The sequence below is a fragment of the Scomber japonicus genome, chromosome 19 (assembly GCF_027409825.1).
Source record: "Scomber japonicus isolate fScoJap1 chromosome 19, fScoJap1.pri, whole genome shotgun sequence".
In the NCBI taxonomy this organism is placed as follows: domain Eukaryota; kingdom Metazoa; phylum Chordata; class Actinopteri; order Scombriformes; family Scombridae; genus Scomber; species Scomber japonicus.
In genome coordinates, this window is record NC_070596.1 from 11,488,055 (window position 1) to 11,509,343 (window position 21,289).

Here is a 21,289-nt window from a genome sequence, read left to right on the forward strand (position 1 = left end):
TTTTGGGCGAAGGTCAACACTTCAAGAGGTGAAGTATTAATGGTTAAGTGTCACGTCAAGCCTTTGGGAAGATCTACTCAAGTATGGTAACACATACTTTGTTTGTTATTTGATGATATGAATTTACTGGGAGGGGGAGGGGGGGGGGTTATATTTTTAAAATGTACACAAGCATGGACACTGGAATAATTCAATATGATGCTCACTAAAGTGTTTTATCTCAGGTAATGATCCTTCTAACTGTGCTTTTTTTAATAAATATCAATCTTTTCATTTCCACTCAGATGGTATTGAACTTAAAATGAGCTCGAAATGAGTGCTACCACATTTCAAAATACTTACTTAACTGCACAATATTTATTATTACTAAAAATAGTGCTCATGTGGAGAAAAATAGAAATACTGTAATCACTATATTTCCCTGTAAATACTGCTTAGGCATGTTTTCTGTCACATGGGCTGTTGTCTTCCTGTGTGAAGCCTCCTTCCTGTTTAAATACTGCAGGCTAATGAGCTGGTTTCCTGAAATAGACAGGTGATTAACACATTACTCTTCTCAGTGTGAGGCTGAACAGAGCTAGTTAATGCTATAAGCTAACACTGGGAAGAGGTTAATTCTCTCAGAGCAGCAGCAGCAGCACTGATGTGTGCTTTGTCTGATGATCGGGTATAAACGAATGCTTTTCAGGTCTTTTATAATTATTTTATGTGCTGCTCCGGCCGGGTCAGAAACCATGCAGTGTCAAACGCTATGGATGGGATGCTATTTCTAGAATCAGTGCAAATGCCAGTCTGTTACATGATCAATCAACTCACGCCGGAGAGGAGTACGCTGGTGATGGATGATAAGGTCAGACACACTATAATAGTAGTCAATTTTAGCCATTGTAGTGTGATTTCTGTAGATTGAGTTGAGTACTCACTGAACTTTTATTTGTATTTCAGACATGGATGATGTCATTATTTTAGAACTAATATCATGTTAGCTCTACCATGAAGTCTAAGTTCTGCAAATTATGCCATCCAATCAGTGACATTCAGTGATAACAAATCAACTAATTAGCTTGCCTGTGGTGTGTTTTGTTAGGTGTGTGTCAAGCTGTCTAAATGTAGCTCCACCAGTGAAAGCTCAATGCTGTAATGTAAATCACTAATCTTTGGCTCAAACAGTGCATTTAATGCCATGCTAAATTTGAACTGCTGATTTGAGCAGATTTATTGCTGCATGTGTAGCATCAACAGTCACGGGTTGATTCATAGTCATAATGATAATGTGTGACTGGCCGAAAAAGATTGACCACGTTGTTCGTTGGCAACAAGGAGGCAGCCTGGATTGTTGTGATATTTCTGTTTGGATGATAGAAAAAATAAACCAGCAATTTGTGTGTGAAATTGCTATAAAAACAAAACAAAACAAATAAAAAAAATAAATAAAAAAATAAAAAAGCCACCACATTTTGCATGAAGCTAATGGCCCCTCACATTATTTTTGCTTTAGATGATTATATTATATTCAGAACCTTTAGCCTGCTGGCCTGTTAGCCAGTTAGCCTCAGTGTGTGGTCCCTGTGGCATTTAGAGTCCTGTGGGACAAAATGCTAAAATGGGCTGATTCATGCTGGGAAAGGATTACAATTATATGCTCAGTGGCTTTCTCTTCAATCGCACACAAACTCACACACACATACACACACAGCCATCTGAGTGTCCCCTCCTCCTCTAGTGAAGATTTGTTCTTTCATGTTCGTCCTTTGCTTATTTCCTGCACAATGCTCCTCTTATTTCTTCCATCACGGTCAGTTCTATACAGTCTTGCATTTGTTTGTTCAGTGCCTGTAAGACTGGATCTGTGAGTTATTATACTCTTCCAGGGTGGTGTATTGAAACGGTTGTGGTCATTTAATAGTCGCGTTGCATGTTGTGTGTGTGTGTGTGTGTGTGTGTATGATGTGATGTGAAACAAAGGGAATGATAGTTGACAGCAAGTACTGTGTCCTGCTGGTTTAACAGCGGGGCTGAGCTGGACTGTTACATAACCAGGAGAGGGTGAGGAAAGGAAGGGAAGGGGGGGGGGGCACTTTTAAGAAAACTTTTTCAATGGTCACATTTTTTTATTTCCTCTGGAGCTGGACAATCACTGATAACAAATGACAGAAATGATGTGTTCAGCTGCAGTAGGATTAAACAGGGAACGAGTCAAAAACATGGTCAAAGCAGTTAGTCTAAACATGTCTCAGACTGATCATTGTGCTGAGTGGCAGGAATCAAATAGATATGAGTCCTCCAATCTAATTTGATGCAAAACTTCCAAATGTCAGCTGTTTCTTTCAAAATTGCATTTATGTTCACATGGATATTTTTTCAGTTTTCCAAATTCCCTTTTTCTATTCCATGGATTGATAGCTGTTTCTTGGTTTCCGGCCGGCAGAAGTCATTGTCTTTGTGTACAAGCAGTGTAATGCGCAGCTTGCCAAAACAGGGCATTCAGGGTGATCGGGGTGACCTGTGTTTTTTGTGAAAGGTTTTTAAAATGATCTTATTTTGCAACCGTGACCGCCTTGCTGTGCATTAACGGTCACATAATACACACACAGAGCACCATTTCACCAGGCAGCCATCCCAGCAAAGTACAGTTTGTTTTACTTTCACAGTATGAATTATTATTATTATACACACAGATCTGGGCTCCAGTTAAAAATACAGTTGTGTGGTGCGCTGTGCTCAGTCCAAGACATAACTAATAATGGATGGCTGTTCAGTGTCGCTGCTAGATGCTGTTTTGTCCCAGTTATTCCTGTACTTGTGTAAGGGAGCGTTCGTCTGGCTCGCTTACTCTGTGCTTGGAGAGCTTGTGTACACCACTGGTCACACTCTCTGACTACAGACCTTTCTGTTTAAAAAGAGCTCTCCATCTGTGAACGTTGTGTGTGTGTATGCAAGTGTAGCATTAGTATTCAGCCTGGAGAGTCTCACTCCAGCGCCCGTCGGGCCCTTTGTTGTCGTTTCACGAAAAGGGTCTCAGGGGGTCTGAGTGTGAGTGGTGTCATGAGAGGCTTCGAAATGGGACATAAATAGTTACCATGAGTTGGGACGTGCAGTGCATTCCTCTGTGTGACACACTAAAAAGCTCAAACGGCATCTTGACATGATTTCAGTCTGGTTGTTGTTTCACTCTCTCTGGCAGTGGGTAGGTGAAAATTGCCTTCTTTATTATTCTTTTGCGGTGTTGCGATATGCCGTCACTGTGCTTGTGTGTGTTGGCCAGAGGTAAGCAAGGAGACACACTAGCTTTATTATGCTAGTCCTTGAACAGGAGTGGACATTGCTTTATTGATACAGTTGGGCTTGGCTGTGGACTGTTATGTCCCCAAATGTCCTTGTGGGGCTTTGTGGGCATTGCTTCAACACTAACAGCTTACTGTGCATTAGATTAAACCAGGTCTTGAATATTTACATTGAAATGAATTTAAATGTGTAAAATTAAAAACTAAATAAGCTCATCTTCAGACTTACAAAGGGGACATTTTAATGATTTTATGGTTTCATTTTTGAGTCTATTTTTGCATTGAGTTGTTGTTGTCTTTCAGATTATTTATTTATTTGTTTTCTCCCTTGTAAAGCATCCTTGGGTGTGTTAAATCTCACCTATTATTAGTATTGTTATTATTATTATTATTTATCTTGCCGAATGTTGACCTCGACGACCTAAACAGCATGTTGGACGTAGTCTGAGCTTTTGTGTGTTCTGGCGCAGGTGGCCTCAAGTTTTTGGTGTATTTCCTGTGCTGAGGGCCATTTCCTTGGATACAAGTTAGCACGGCTTCCTTTTTTCCTGTTTAGATGACCAGAGAGCTGTGATAGGCTTTTATCCAGTCAGCTGCTTCCTTTACTTTGCAGCATCATTTGTCTTCTTTTCTTAAAAGTGCTCACCTCCATATTTTTATTTTGGTATCATTATCTTCAGGTCTAAAATAGAGCCTGACCTTTAACTTTTGGCTTTGAGTTTTGTGTTTGATGGAGCTTTAAAGCCTGGAAAAACCTTTTCATTTGATGATGATTTAAGTTAAATGTACAGTAGTTGAATGACTTCACTATGAAGCCTTCCATCCTTTTCTGGAAAAGGCAAAATAATTCTTTAAATAACTTTGAAGTAAGTGTCAGACCAGTCTGGTTCATGTTTTATTTTAAACCTGCAGCAGCCAATTGTTAACAAGGCTGAGGAGTTTGGAGAGGCACCAAATCACATTATCGTCAAACATGTTAGTATGGCACACATCAGACTGGGCTAAATTTATACGTCAACAGTCGATTGCCACCCTAAAGAAATACTCCACAATAGACCTGTAACTAACATTTTCTTCAGTATCAGGTGATCTGTTGATTTATTTATTTTTTTTGACTGATTGATTAGTCAAAAATTGTGAAAAATGTCAATGACTGTTTCTCAAAGTCCAAGATTCAAACAAACTTGTAATGTTTTGCCCCAACTAACAATCCACAACCCAAAGATATTCAGTTTACTATCACAACCGAATTGACCAGTGAGATTTAAGACAACACATTGGATTTATTTTGAAAACAGTGCTTTAAAATTCATATATTCTCATATTATTAGACCTCTCTTAACTTTCAGGGTGGAATCATTTGTCATGAAGAATTAGGAACACATGAAACTCAACATGCAAAACAGTTTTAATTACTCAAGATTTAATAACCATCACAACCACGTTATGTTCCAGTGAATCATGACCACAAGACCTCAATGAAATACTGTTTTAGTATCTGTGAATGTGCTTATGTTTCACAAGTGAACTTCCTATACTCTTTGCTAATTTAAACTGATGCAGACACACAGATGGAGAAACAAACGGTGTACCCTGCAGCCATGAGGCACATGACCTAATTATAAAACAGTACAAGTAATTAACATAACATTGTTTCATTCTTACTCACTTAAACACCATCATTTCTTACTGCATGTGCAAAATTGTCTGTGTTTCTATTGTATTTGTACTGTGTGTACAGTATATGGGTGTGTCTATGGACATTTATGTGTGGCACGCTGCAGTGTTAAGTGTGTCATTGCTGTGTTTCTGATCAATCATGATCAGCCTCTATGACATAAGTCTGCTCTGGGCACTTCTCTTTAATGACTCGATAGTGTTGACCCAGTTGTGTGACTTCACACTGAGACACATGCACATGAATAAACCGTCACATGTCCTGTCATGTACTGTCTTCATTCTTTGCCCTTCTTCTAATAATATCTCTCTTCGTTTGTCACAGTTTGTCTCTTCCTGGACTTTATAGTCTTTAATTCTCCCCCTCTATAAATCACATGCGCTGTCATAATGACCATCACAAGTCTCTTTGTGTTTTACGACCCATCCAGTAATTGAACTTGTGTCCCCCACAGTGCATACACAATAATTGGGTTACTGTCCCAATTTTCTGTGACCGATTTCTCTTCATCATATGGCTCTGAGTTATTTCTAGCTTGGGAACTCACCAAGAACTTGTGATTTCTCGTTTGAAAGCAGGACATTTTAAAAGGGGTTTTGCTTTGAGAGGTTCAGGTCACGTTCATCGTTTTGTTTGTTTGTTTGTTTTGCTGTTTTTTGCATGGTATCTTGTGAGGTTGATGGTTATTGTAGTGAACAGCACAACAGTTTGTCACACTCTGACAGGATGCATAGCTTGGGTTTTGCACGGTTTCCTTTGTAGCTACAGAAGAGAATAACCTCTGACCTTTAGACCACCCATGTGGTTGCATTATGGGCCCTGATTCCTAATGAACTATCAGTAAAATGATCATTTCATAAATCTAAAGTTAAAGGATTTTACAGATCAAGAGAAGTCCCCCAAAATTGTCTTTTAAAGTATTTCTCTGTTGATTAGGAAATGCTATGTGGGACATAAAGTGGCAAAAAGCCTACTACATTTAATGATTATGCTTGTAGTGACCAGTGTCCCTCCATGTGTAAAACAACTGGTTTATTTTGTTATCATTGACACATGCTAGAGTGAAGGAAATGTGCTAATTAGAGTTGAAGTAATGAAGAGAGAAAAAATAATACATCTATATATCTAAATATTGTAGTTAAGCTGCTTTGTCATTTGGCTTAAAAAAGCTAATCTTTATAGCCATGTTGCCTAAACTCAATTCTGGCATCAGTGCCTCGATTGTAGCACCTTCCTCCATCATTTGGCAGCCGCTCGTACAGTATTGCTAATTGCTCTTGTAAATTCGAAGAAAGTGTTTCCATGTGGTGTTTGTGAGCAGAGAAAGTGAATCATGACCCAGGTCAGCTCTTGTTTCCTCCTTCCTGATCCTATGACCCAGCACATACACAGTCACAGGACACGTACTCATACAGGTAGCCTGAGATGAAAAAAAAGAGAGATTTATGTCAAATTTGTGGATCCACTCCTGGATTTTTGTGTTGCCAATAGCTGAAAGTTTGTGTTGCCAATAGCTGAAAGTTTGTGTTGCCAATAGCTGAAAGTTTGTGCTATTTTTTTTTATGTAATGTTATGTAATGATAAAAATTTGATTTCCCATACAAGTTGATTTTTGTCAAGGTGGACAGAGCTATAAAACAGCTTTAAGACCAGCCTGTGACATGTAAATTCACAGTTAAAAGCATTAATAATAAAATAAGAGCTATGTCAGGATGAGGCAGCAGATTTCATTTCATTAGAATTTCTATGAAAAGATTAATACAGCCGGTTACATTAGTGTAATTCTGACGTTGGACTGAGTCAACATCCCAAACTGATGATGACAGAAGAAAATACCATCACCCTCTTATCATCTCCTCCGCCTTTCCTCAGTCATCATCTCTTCATCATGGACTCCCTGTCTCCCGAGTTTTGACAGGAGCTGTAGGTGAAAGGAAAAGTGAGCAACGTGGTCTACGTATGAAGGTGGGGACTGGTGGGGTGGGGGGTCCTCACAGGAAGGGAGGAGGTGGGAGACACTGGCTGGATGTTTTTCGTGTGTGTGTGTGTGTGTGTGCGTGTGTGTAAAAACGCCTCCACAGAAGGGGTCTTTGTGCGTGAGGGGGTCTGGGGAAACACACACGCACACACACACACACATACACACTACACATACACACTCAGCCCATGACATCACAGCTTACTGAGCGGCAGTCAGGAATGTTACTGAGAAAGGAGAGGCTTTGTGGAGGAGAGGAAAGAGACGGGAGGGGAGGAAAAGGAGGAGAAGAAGAAGAGGAAAAGGCTTGGCCAGGGAAAAGTCCGGCACTCCCACTATCTGGAACAGGACGGACCAAGGTTTGAACTGAACAGAGCTGAATAGGAAAACGGATAAAGCTTCTAAATAAAAAAGAAGACAGACACGGATGGTAGAAATTATTGTAATATTACAGAAGTGAGCTTGGTTTTGAAAAACAGTCAATGGATTTACAGATGTCTCTGAAGTAGACTAATCTACTGTTAAGAGACAAGGTACTTGTAAGAGCAGCAGGTGAGTACTAACAAGATTTACTTTACTTTAACTTCTGAATTACTAGATACATTATACTTTGGTTTGATAAGGAAAAAGAGACAAAAGAAGGTATCATACAACAACATTTGTACTGCCTGAAAGCTGTTGAGAAAAATTAAGTTCAGTTTATCTTTAATACTTTAAATCAAATATGATGTGCATGCCAAAAATCCATGAACTACACAGGAAGTTGAATAATGTAACGGAAATGAGGAGGAAGTGTCAGAATAAACAAAAGTCTTTAAGACACATACCCAAGCAGATGTTTTTTATTAGATGAAGTATTGATGCTGAAGTTTAGATTCTGGCTCACCAGATGTTACAACATGTTGTGAGGAAAGAAACTGCGCACTTCACTGAACTAACTTCTGTGGTCTGGTACTGATGTCTATGCCAGGTGTGAGCGCCCTCAGTTTGCTCACCTGTCTATTTGATGATACTGGCAAATTGTTACCTACTGTATTACATATTAGTTTAGCCTTTCATTCAGCTTGTCAGAAAGTGTCAAACCATCACTGTCTTTCTAACTGTCTTGAGGCCAGACTGACTGAAATCATGAATTAGTAGTGGGTAGCACTGTTTGGCCTGGGTTCACAATCCAGCCGGTTTGGATATGAGGACACCAGGCTAAACCAGCAGCAGGCTCCAGTTACTACACAGGATCATATTTAGCCACGAAACAGAGCACTGGGCTACACAGGAGCTTAGTGTGTGTGCATGTGTATGTGTGTCTGAGGACGTAGCTACATTATCAGACTTTCATTTCACACTGGCCATGTGCTCTGGTGTGGATTGTGAAAGTGGAGTGTGATGTCTGATAGAAGAGTATGACGTGATATTGAAAGTATGGGAAATGTGTTTGTGTGCGAGAACCGAAAGATAAAGATTTAATGTTCATTTCCCACCAGGGAGTATTCTGGTGTATTCGAATTCTGGTAAATGTGCTTCAGTTTACACCACCACCCCCCCCAATCCCCCCAGCGTCTCAGGCATGCAGCCGAGTGTGTATGTTTATACATGGTGTTTATGTGTGTGTGTGTGTGTGTGTGTGCGATTGTGATTTTGGTGCATCACAGTTGGAGCATAAGTATTTCCAGATGTGATGGGAATGGCGACAGGCGGAGAATGGACTAGCATTTAGACAGTAATAGTGAGCTGACTCACACATACAGTCATCATTTTATTACAGCTGCTCTGACGCCTTTCCAATGAATTCAGTGATTCCCACCCAATATGAAAGATACTTAAACTGTTACAGCACATAACGCAACACCCTCAGTTAAACCCTGACATAACTCTGATGATATGATTAACCCTGAACTCAAATCATTTGTTAAAACATAGCCTTAACCCACTTGAGACAACCTAATCCTTATTCTGAGCTGGACTTGTCGCCAAAAAACTAACTTTAAACAATGTAACACTGATTCCAAACTCTACACCAAAGTCCTAACCCCAAAATAGAGCTGTAATTTGCTGATTTTTCCTTTTTTGGAAAAACTCATTGCACACACACACACTCACACAGTCACACAGTAGACACATTATAACTGAGGGTGTGGGATTATTATGACTATTAACACTGTTTTACATTCATATACATGTTAAACAGCCATTTATGTTGATTTATAAGATTTTGGACACTTAAATACCCCTCCAAGGATTATTACACATTCCAGACATTCAAACACATCATGGAGTATGTATACACACATTAATAAAGACACACACACACACACTTTGCTCCTTTAGCTGGCCAGGCAGGGTGTACAGTGTCCTTCATCAAAAGCATTAGAGTCCAAGCCTTGAGGACAGCAAGTTATGTCTGGAATGTCAGTTCACCTCAACAAGAGGCAGAAACACACACATGCATACACACCTGCTATACAGCTACACACACTTGGAAGAACAGACTCCCACTGGCATGCACCACTGCACCACAATGTTTTCTGTGTGTGTGGGTGTGTGTGTGTGTGTGTGTGTGTGTGTGTGTGTGTGTGTGTGTGTCTGTGTGTCTGTGTGTGTGTGTGTGTGTTGCAGAATAGCATTGCATATGAGACATTCCTGTAGTACTGTTTTCCTCGGGCAGTAACAGGATATCCTCCCCCTCTGTACTGTCCTGCCTGCTTGACACACACCCCTACACACACGCACACACACACATCCCTACACATGCCCACGTACAGTATACACTTACTGTATGGGTCAAATGCAGCAAGACCAAAGACTTCCTCGTGTGAGTGTATATAAAAGTGACAGCTGGTCATCACATGGCTGCTAATATCATTAAGTGGGTGTAAAATCGTTTGGCTTGTTGATGGGCAGAGTTTGGGAGAATGAGAGGAGGGATGAGAGAAAAAGGAGAAAATAAAATACCAATATGTCAATCACAATTTGGTTAAACAAAGAATTCCCTTTACTGAAATGAAAAAGTGATAAATAGCTTGTGACTTCAACCAATTAAGAAAGGCCATTGATGCTTACCGAGCAGTGAAAGTGGTTCTAAAATATGTCTCATTTCTAAATCACTGTGTGCTGCAGTGTTGTTATTAGCCATGCTAGTACAGGGATAGTGACATTAGTCTGTCTGTTGGTGGGTCAGTCAGTCAGTCTTACATGAAATACCACAACTGTTGGATGTATTGTCACAAAATTTGTGTGCAAATTCATGTCCCCTTCAGGATGAGCTTTGATGATCCTCTAACTATTCATCTAGCACCATCATCAGAGATAGACTTACTTTCAGTCAAACTATAGGCATCATCTTGTTTTCTTTGTATTTTTAATGAATATTTCTGTTGATGGCCTCTCTTTGAAATATCCTGTTTGCCACACTTTCTGTGTTAATACAGCAAGTAGAAAACTTGTATAAGAATTGAAACTGTTTTATTTTAGAATAACTGACCCAGAGTAACAAAACAGATTAAAATGCTGCATGTTTTGACATTATTAGGACATTTGTTACAATTGTAGAGAATTTGGTGGTATTATTCTGATGTACTAATATATTACTATTTACTTCAAGTGAGGAATTTACATGTGACTGAACCACATGGGTCACCAAAATGCCCTCAGGGAACATGTTTTCTCTCAGTAGAAACAGACATGAGCAGAGAGCGCTGAAGAAACAAGTGAGGAGGAGAGAGGAGTGTAAAGGAAAGTGTTGCCTCAGTATGAGGAGAGGCAGGCTGTTATAATCCAACATGTGACTTCACTGACCACTGTTTCTTCACTATAATAATGTTAAAGAGGAAGCAAGTGAGGAAGGAAAGAGACGCTAAAAGAACAGTGACGGGGAGAGACAGAATTCAGCAAAAGAGGCGATGAGGACCAAAAAACAGAAAGGGGAAGAAAAGAATGAGGGGTAGATAAGGGGAAATAATATTTAGATTTAAGGCGAGGCCATTGTTTGAATGTCGATACCAAGTCCAGCTGAAATCTACTTCAAATTCTGCAAAAACGCCTCGACTTAAATGTGAAGATTGAACTTCAAACAGCCCAGTAGTGTGTCAAAAAGTTGGAAATGTGAGGGAAGTTAAATTAGAGAGACTTTTTATGGCTGTGTGTGTTTTAGCGAATAGTGAACCAATTCACTGAAGCGATCCTCATTAAATCCCCACACACATTCTCACATGTCACAAAGACAGAGGTCAACAACTCCTTCATGGAAGTAAACACATCCTTAGAATAGAGGTGTAATGAGTACAAGGCGGTAAAACAGAAAGCCAATAGAGGTTTCTTTTGTTAGTGTTCCACTATGAATAAAAAAGGTCAATAAAGTCAAGAGTGTGTATGTGTACCCACTCGTTACCATGAGGTCTGGAATGTGTCGGATGGATGAACTACAAAAACGGAAGGTCACGGGTTTAATGATAGATAAATGAATGTGTCAGTAAAGAAGAAAAGTATATATTATTTCACAAAATTGTGTGAAAACATAACACATAATGTACGAAAGTAAAGTTACGAAAAAAAATCACAGTGTTGCATTAACTTGTGATTATTGTGTAACGTTTATCAGTGTGATTATGTTAACTGTTATTACATCATTGAATAATAGTGTTCCTCATTCTATGAACTAGTTAAACTTGTCTTTGTTATAGTACATGTTATATGTTCACAGGTTTCATTTCACTTTTTGTTTCCAACTGTGACATGACATGACAGCTTATTACATCATGTCACAATTACACAATAAGTTGCTTCACGCTATGTGACCGCAACAATGATTGTTTCTAATCCAGCAGTGAAATTTAGGTTTTGGAAGACATCTCTCTCTTAACAACAACTCACAATGTGGCCTTGAACCCAGAACTTCATATCAGTGAAGCTGCTCTGTGGAAAGCTGCGGTTGTGAGGATTGGGGCAGTGAATATTTATAACAGAGCAAATGTAAAGGTGTCATTGCTTAAATGTCTTTGAAGCTGCAGAACCTATTGTATCTTTGTTGACAGTTCACTTAACCAGTGCTGCACTTAAGACAAACCTTGTCCAAAACATACATTATGTTAAAATGCACAATGATTACAGGGAACACCGTCAGACTCAGATCTTTAATCAAGAGAGACTAAAAAGGCTTTAATGGACATACAGTAAAGCAGAACATAAAGCTTTGTAATCTCCACACACAATTAGAAAAAACTCGAGATGCCTTCCTAATCTCCAAAGACTATGAAGTGAATGATCTGCCTTCCCACCTGCCAGCTTTGGTGTCATCAAATAGCATATGAGAAGAAATGAGAGGAAGGAAGGATTACTGTATTTTAATTATTTCTCTGTAATTTCAGGCATTATGCAAGCAGATGCATTCACTGAACTGTGAGGGTGTATGGACAAAGATAAAATAGTTTTATGTATCATGGGATATTGTGCTCCTGATCTGTCATGAAGCAGCAGCATGGAGGTTGGTGCCCCACAGTGGTGGGAACCAGTCATAACACACTTGTGCTACTGCAGACTTTCTTCTCTCTTGTGTACTACTGCAATGCAGGCAGATAGATTCATGTGTGTAATGTGTGTCTCTCTGAGGTATGTGAGCTATTATCCTGACCTCTTTAAAGCCTTAAGTTAAACAGGTTATCTTTTCATTCTTGATTTGAGCAAATGTTGCTGTAAATACTCTGATCATAAGATGAGAGTGTACGACTTACAGAGTATGTGAACCGCATGTTTTCTATTTGCTTGTTGACACAGAAATTGTGGCGGGCAGCCGATGATGTCAGTGACACAATACCGAAAGAGCGAGCCCTGAAGAGCGTCAGTTTCCAGGAATCGGTCAGCGTTATCACTGACAGGCCCGTAACCATGGAACTGGAGAGCCAGCAGATCCAACATGGCTGCTTCAACAGCCCCGGTAACGGACCCCACAATGCAGTTGGTGTGAAAGTAGAGACTTCAGACAATGAGGTGGTGCAGGTATGCAGACATTCTCAGTACAAAATGAACACACTCAGCTTAAATGTTCCGTTTCTTGTTTTATTTCCTGGGATGTAGCAGGTATCGCCCTCAAAACTTTGACCTGACCCAGTTTATTTTACTGGTTTACTGGTCTTGAATTTACTGAACACTGAACTACACTTTTCTGTATTTGCTTATTTGCTGTGTCTTCAGGAGATCTGCTACCTGGACCAGGTGTTAGATGCCGCCTCAGAAACACCCACAAATGGAAATTCCTCCCCATCTGAACCAATCACCATAGATGGAAATTCTCCTTCTGTATGCGTGTCAGCCTCCTCTCCTGTCAATCACCAGTCAATCATTGTGGAGGGACAGAGACAAACAACCTTCCTCCACGGAGAGGAGTCCCCTGTGAGGACCAACGGGCATGTGCAGGCCGATGAGTCGGGCCGCAGCAGGGCCAAGTTTGAGCTGAGAGCATTTCAGGAGGAGCGACGGCCTGCAAAACTCTTCACCCCTGGAGAGGAGCAGCAGGTCAGAGTGACGAGGAGACGACCCTCAGAGGAGGTAAACGGCTATAAGATCATGTATCAGCTGATAGAAATACAATATTCAGACACATAGTAACAAAAACACAACTAATGATTAATATCTGCTACAAGATTGTATAATAGACTAGAAACAAGAAGACAAGCTGTTTCTTCACAAACTATGTAAATTGTGATTAAAAGCACATCATATATACAATAACTTAAGATCAAATCATAAGAAATTACAGACTGTAAAGCAAGCGATTTTGATTTGATGATTTCTTCTTTGTCTTCTCCTGGGTTGCTTCACCCATCAGGTACAGGAGTTGGAGCGTGAGCGTCAGGAGCTGATCAAAGACCAGGCAGTGAAGAAAAACCCTGGCATCGCCACGCGCTGGTGGAATCCTCCTCAGGAGGTAGACTATTATTGAATCTTGTCTTGTTTTCTATGTTAACTCTATTATTGTCCTGTCAAACTAATTGATTGGTTCTTTCATTTGTCCATTCATTCATATCATTCATTCATTCATTCATTCGTTCAAGGTTCCTTTGGAGGAGCAGCTGGATGCAGATCAGCTTGAGTCTCTCAAGAAATACCAGGAGAGGAAACAGCAGAAACAGACTAATACTTATGCATACACACCGGTAAAACACACAAGCAAAGGCACCATAACATATTTTTTATCTTTTCATTTCAGCATGATTGTAACTTTCTCCTTTGGATTCTACCTTCTTATCTCTATTGCAGCCGCAGCTGTCAGGCCCTCCTTCAGTGGTAACTTTTGACCCCGATCTATCCAGGAAGGAAGACATCGTGGAGAAACAAATCGACTTTTCGTCTGCCAGAAAGCAGTTTCTGCAAGGGGAATCAACCAAGAAGGACGTCGCTCCTCACCTGTACTCCGCCAAACCTTTCAAATCAACAGTCAGAAGCAGCCATGGGAGCGTTGACGTTGTTGCCGAAACTGGAGAGAGTCACGTGACCTGGTGTGACGAAGGAATTGGAGGAGAATTTACTTGTGCTCGAGCTGTGATGACAATCCTGCGTGAGGACGAGGAAAAGAGTCACTTCCACCCAGGCTATCACCCAGAGGAGTCTGACTCAGGATTGGACGAGTTATCTCTCCGCTCTCAGGACACTACTGTGTTTAGCTTGGATAATGTTTCTGACAGCGGGGCTTCACTACCCCCGACCCCACTGCCACTTACACCTGTGTCACCGCCTACTCCCCAGCCTACCACGCCAGTCAACGGGCAGACCAGTGGCAGTCCAACAGATAACGAGCTGCAGTACCAAGCGGGGGTACTTGTCCAAAGTGCCATCCAAAATGCCCTGGCAGCTCAGAATGGAGAGGAGTGGCAGTCATCGCTCCCTGACTTGAATTCTTCACAGCTGAGCACCCCTGTCTCTCCATCCTCACCATCTACAAACAGCCCAGTGCCAGTTTCTTCCTCCCCTGTGTCTTCAGTTGGAGCCCCCAGTCTCCGGTCACCTGTGTCCTCCAGCCCTGCTCCATCCATCCCGTCCCCCCAGCCGGACAGGCAGTCAGAGGTGAGAGTGGTTTTCCAAGAGACAGCCTCAGAATCACAGCAGGCTCAGCAGCAGCAACAGTCCTCCAGTCCAGCACCGCATCTCCAGACGCCTTCTCCACCTCCCGCTCAACCCATCTCGCCACCACAGAGACCCAAAGACGGGGGCCCCAGGATCAAAATCCAGTCCTCTTACGCCAGAGCGCTTGCTTCCTCAGCTCCGGCTCCAGCTCCGGCTCCTGCTACTGGCCCGACTGCAGCAGCTCCTGTAGCCAGGCCAACCCCAGTCTACCGTCCCCCTTCCCCTCCAAGCCCGGAGAAACCCGAGTTCAGCTACTTCAGTAAATATTCAGAGGCGGCAGAACTGCGGAGCACAGCAGCAGCAGCACGAGGCCCTGAGGCAGAGTCTGCAGCCAGCGGCCCGTTCCGCCTGCGCTCCAAGAAGCAGCGGACTTTGTCCATGATCGAGGAGGAGATCCGAGCAGCTCAACAGAGGGAGGAAGAGCTGAAGAAACAGAGGGAGACGCAGCCTGTCGTCACTGCCCGACCTTCCACCACTTCCAGCAGCAGTCATGGACCCAAAAGGACGGGGATGAGGCCAACCACTATATCCCCAGCAGATAAGATGAAGAGCAACAGTCTGCCAAGCAGACTCACACTGACAGCAAGGACAGCACCAGGTTAGTTTATACTGTAAATCTTTGCAAGATTGTTTGTCATTGGACCCTCTATGAGACAGCAGGTGCAAGGTTGTTGTGTTTAATATAAACAAAACACACATTTCATTTTTCTCTTGTGTCCTGTTACATGAGAAAATCGCTTCAATAGACCACTTACAGTATGTTTGTTGAGTTTGTGTTTTTCTTCAATGCAGGAAAGATCGAGAAGGTTCGCCCCGCACCACCTGTCTCACCATCACCCTCAGAAGGAGCCCTGTCTGATGCTGGCAGCGAGGACTCTGGAGGATCTCGACCCAAAAACTACATGCAGACTCTCATGGAAGACTATGAAACACACAAGGTGAAGAGGAGGGAGAAGTTGGATGACAACAGTGTAAGTATTTTACCTGGAAAATATAATAATAATAATAACAATGTAATAATGTTATAATAATAATAATGATTTTTTTCATGTGCAGTTTGACAAAAATGTAATATTTTTTAGTGACCAGCAGCTAGTAACATTTTTACGACAGTTTAACGTCAGACCAAAAAAAAGGCATGAAAAAAGATGTCACAATCTTAGTGAGTGAAAGTTGCACAAAGTTGTTCATAGCTCATCACCCATCACGTACTTGTTGGTCTTGGTCTTGGGATTTTGTAATATCAGCTCTGTTGAAAACCACCACCACCCATGTTCTATTGGCATGAACAAATACTGTACAACACCATAGGGGATTTCCCATTCTGGAGAAGTGAAAGTAATTCGCAGTTGCAGGAGGGGATTTCTGTACTGACTGCATCTTTTCCACTGTTTGTACCCAAATAAGGCCTTTAATGCTTAGTCATTAGTAAGAAAAAGGAAGTATTGAATTAGGGAGTCAAAGATACACTTCAGATCATTCAGGGCAATATTGCATTTCAACAACCAAACAATTCTTAAGAAAATTAACAACATTCATGCCATTGCTCAGTGATCATTCATTTTTCAAGATATTTATCTGAATGTATCTTGAACAGATCATTTTAAAGCAGTGTTGCTGTTGCTGATCTTGTTATTATTGTTTGTCCATGATGACATCACGTGTTGACTATGTGTTACTGTTGCTTCTCTCCTGCTGGTCGGTCAGTATGCCCGTTTGTTGCTGGCTAACGAGGTAACCACTGAGGTACCTGTCGCACCCCAAACCTCTTCACCACTCCGTTAATTGCATTTACTGTCAGACCTGGGTCAGACCTTTTGTATATATGGGCTGTTTCTGTACAGCTTGTTTTATAGATTTAAGACTTAACAGTGTTCTGTCTCACAGAACAACGTATTTTGTCTTGTGGCCATTTGGCTTTCAGGTCAACTAAAAAGAGAAAAAGTTCCCAAATACAGAGCAGTTTTAAGAGCGGAGACTCACAATGGCACTTTCTTATTCTCCTTAAAAAAAACAACCGTGTAGATGAGTTAACAATAAGAACCAACCTGTGCCAATTCATCTAGTTATATCTTATTTTTGTCCTGTTTGAAACACTAGACAACATAGAAATCTGGTCCCAGGTCTGCTTGTGGTCTCACTGCTTTATTGTTCTTGCTCTGTGGTGTTGGTGCTGCATGTGCTTGTCCATTGATTTGGTGTGACCTTTGACCCCTCCCCTCCCCCATGCACATATGTTAGGCACATTCCTTCTACATATTAAATGTACACAGCACCAGTTAACCCCCCAACCCTCCCACAAACATTCCAAATAAAATATGTGCTCAATTTAAAAAGATTAGATACGGGTATGATGATGATAATACCAAACAAATTACGTAACATATTTGTATTATGTCATTATTGAACGATACACTTATATATAATGTTAACATTCATATTTCTTCTTGTAGATAATCACCATGCACCACTAAAGATGTATAAAAATGTCACAGGATATGGCACTTTAAGACAAAAAATATATTTTCTGACAGTATAAAATGGGTGAGGTCAATGTTCATATGCCACAACATTACTGTGCTTAGTGTGGTGGAAGTCATTTATTTTTTATCAGCATTACTTTAGCTATTTATAGTATTCAGACTTAACACAGTCCACTTCACCTTTACCCTGTAATCCTGGATTCCTGCACACAAAGATTTGTGAAGACATTTTTATGTGTTTGTAAGTATGATTGTGTGTTTGGGCCTGAGTGTGTAAAGGAAGAGGAATGTGATGGGGATCATAACACTTGGAACAATTGTGGTGTTCAAGCATGAAATTTTCCCAGAGATTGAATAAAATGACTTGTTTTTTTTATTGTCAAATACTGCAGGTGCGCTTCATTCTCAAGGTCATTACTGGTGAAAGATTTACTGCAGGACGGTTTCACCAAGCGCTCCCCCAGTGTTCGACATACGCTGCATGCCATATTAAAGTCACTTTGGTGTGATTGTGTTGCCTTACGCATGGGTTTTTAGCAGTACATAGCAGCATGTGCGTGCATCTCATTAGCTGTTTTGTATTGGACAGGTTCTGGAGGCCACGCGTGTCACCAGGAGAAAAAGCGACATGGCGCTGAAGTGGGAAGCCGGCATCTACAACAATGAGGATGGAGAGGAAGAAGAGGAAGAGGAAGAAGAGGAGGAGGAGGAGGAGGAGGAGGAGTAAACTGCTCCTTTTGGAGACAGTTGGGGACTGAGTGGAAAGGAGGAGGAAGAGGAGACTGAAGGAAAAAGCAAATTGGAGGAGAGGAGAAGGAAAAAAACAGACATGGAAAGACACAGTATTTATTCTACTAATAGTATTCTGATGATCACATGACCCACTGGCTCGACCAATGGGAGCTCACCGAGGAGGTGAAGCTGTGATGTTATTGGACCTGAAGATTGAAGGCAGTAAGAGTATGTTAAGTATGTGAGAGACATTTGAAGTGTTGAGGTGAGTTTGGAGAGGAAGGATCAGTGACGCAAGAGACACTTTGGAAGGTTTTACGGTGGTTTAAGAGGAGTTTAAATATTATTATTTTTTTTTATGAGCTGATAGACGCTGAATGAGTTAAATATTCATAGGATTTTCACTTTCATTATTGAAATAGGGGCTGAGATCTGAAGATTTTATTTGGAGAGGTTGCCTGAGACTTTTTGAGGAGGGTTTCGGTGACTGTGTGCTTGATTATGACGCCAATCACCAATCCTGATGTATTAGTGAGGCCTCATCACACACGCTACTTTCAGAATCGACTTGCAGGGAGACAGGGATTTGAACCAAATGGAACCATTTATTATGTGCATCCTGCAGTGCCACCGCACAGACATAACACACAACATGTTAGTTGGAGCTCTTGCATTACCTTCAGGCATCTGCAGTTCATTAAATCTCTCTTAAGTGCCGACTTGAAGGTCAGCATCCTTCAACGCTCGTGAGGAAACTTGCAAAACTGACTTCTGATTAGCATCGACTTTGCCTTAGACCGTCTGTAATAGTTGGATGCACGATATGTATGACGTATTTTATCTTCTATCCCGTATTGCTACAGATTCGGTAGAGGAAATAAGCAACCACATTAGATAGAAAGTCTGTCCGCAAACACTATTCTGGACCAGCAGGGAGGAGGGGAGCTAACTGCGGGTCATGTTTGCGTCACTTCAGCGCGCGTGTGTGTGTATGAATTTAAAGGGCTGGGTCGGGGGTTTTATATTCTAACGAAAAAATCACTTATTCTACTTTTTGCTGGCTATGTCGCTTTGTTGACTTGTGCTTTCTGATGTAAGCAGTTGTTCCATGTATTATACTGAGGTAGGACTGTGTATTTGATATATGAACATGTACGTTGAGATTCCAGTATCTGCTATACCTTGCTAGCTGAGGATAAAGCGTGATGAAAAATGTTGAAAAAATGCTTTTTATAAGAAGTTGTTACAACAAAACAGAATGTTATTTAGAGAAAATGAGTCAGCCTAAGCGTTATTTAAGAAGTACTAATTGTATGCAGGGAATTAAACTCCTTTCCTATTTGTTAACACAACACGCAGTGAAATAAAAGCTTTGACTATCAGTAGAAAGGCTCACTAAGAGGCAGGGTTGACAGGGAGTTCAATTTTTATTACAGAATTTAAAGTGTGCTTTTGTTTTGAAGGACAACAAAAGTCCACAGGATGATGTAATTTTTTTTGTTTTGTCAAAAGAATGAAAAGTTACTGCATTACTGGCCTCTGTGAGCGTGACAATACTGTGGATTTGTCCAGGTGTAGAAAACAAGGTTCAGCCTCAAAATAGCCAAAACGAAATATTAGAAATGAGTTGGAAAACGTGTGGCTGCAGATAGAGATATTTTTAAACCACTTTAACCGAACTGTAGTAAAATAGTTCTACTCTTCGGTCTCTGTTCTCCTAATAATTAAAGCCATTTGAGATTTTTTTTTCAGCATCAGAATGTCAGGAGGACGGTGAGGAAGGTTTTCCTGTACACAAAAGGTCACAAGTCCTGTCCAAGTGTCCTTCAACAAAGCTCCGACCTGTTTTCTCACAAGTCACACTGAATAATAATAAAATCCTCAGCTAATTGTCTGAAATATAAATGTACCCTGAGGTAAACTTGCACAAAACATAAAGAATGACACGCAGTCACCCTCAACACTAAGTAATGATTCTTTATTGTATTTATTAGGACAATCCTATCCTGTATTAGAGTGCAGGGCAAGTTTCTCTTGGCAAATGATCTGACTTGGCTGTCTTTCAGTTTTGCTGTGTGAGGGAACCGCAGTGTCAATAAGTCCACCAGCCAGAAGTGAGAACCAGGAACTTGTGCCTATAGGTGATTTGTCATTTCCCCTGAGAAGAAAAACCCACATTGATTCCAGAGAGTCCTTGTTTTTATATACATTTAATAATATATGAGATAAAAAAAAAATATTTAAAGGACTAGTGTCCCATTTTAAAAAAAAGAAAGACTAAGATGTTTTTGCCATGTGGCAGAGGCACAGAGGATCACGAAGGAGGTACAGTGTTGCAGATGCTGAAATGACAATTTCACAAGAGTTAAGAGACAAACAAAAGAACAACTTGGACTTTCAAACAACTTGGACTTTCAAACACCGTGACGCAAAGCAGACTGAGAAGTTTGCTTTCATTTTAAGATGAGGGCTCATTGTGCTGCGTTGACAGTGAGAATATGGTTACTTTTTTTCTAGAACAGGATTTGAGCTGTCAAACAGTATTAAAAGCACCTGTTGTACCCATATGTTGAGTTCCCTGTGAGAAATATTAGATTTGGGAGGAAAACATGACATGAAACCTTTTTTTCCCAGGATGAATAACAGATACAGATTCTTTGTATTGAAGGATAGTTTTACAGTGGCCTATTTTGGGTGCCAGCTGAGCGTCTGCTATTTGAGTTTTAAGCAACAAAAGCATATGGCTTAGTCACTAGTTTACTGTAGCTGCCGCACTAAAATGTAAAACTGTTATTGCACACACACACACACACACATACACACATACACACACACACCGTCCTTGTTCCTGCTTCAAAGGACACAATCAAACCACGCAATCGGTCGGAGTTCTCATTACAAAAACACTTTTAAAATGGTAACAGACATCATGTACACGCTGAGGAGTTCTTATTGTGTGATTCATTATTATTATTATTATTATTATTATGCTTTTGTTGTTTGAATTCATGGTGCAGAGATG

The 21,289-nt window shown here is 40.9% G+C and overlaps 1 protein-coding gene across 1 annotated transcript in view; it reads left to right on the forward strand.

The window, feature by feature from the left end:
* LOC128380448 (A-kinase anchor protein 2) overlaps positions 1 to 20,542 on the forward strand; it is a 74,352-nt gene extending 53,810 nt beyond the window's left edge. Inside the window, exons 9-15 of the mRNA XM_053340262.1 lie at positions 12,707 to 12,928; positions 13,124 to 13,477; positions 13,758 to 13,856; positions 13,984 to 14,085; positions 14,189 to 15,650; positions 15,845 to 16,023; positions 18,125 to 20,542. Of these exons, the coding sequence (XP_053196237.1) occupies positions 12,707 to 12,928; positions 13,124 to 13,477; positions 13,758 to 13,856; positions 13,984 to 14,085; positions 14,189 to 15,650; positions 15,845 to 16,023; positions 18,125 to 18,262 (2,556 nt within the window). The 3' untranslated portion in view covers positions 18,263 to 20,542. The remainder of the gene's footprint in view (positions 1 to 12,706; positions 12,929 to 13,123; positions 13,478 to 13,757; positions 13,857 to 13,983; positions 14,086 to 14,188; positions 15,651 to 15,844; positions 16,024 to 18,124) is intronic.
* The last annotated feature ends 747 nt before the right edge of the window (positions 20,543 to 21,289 follow it).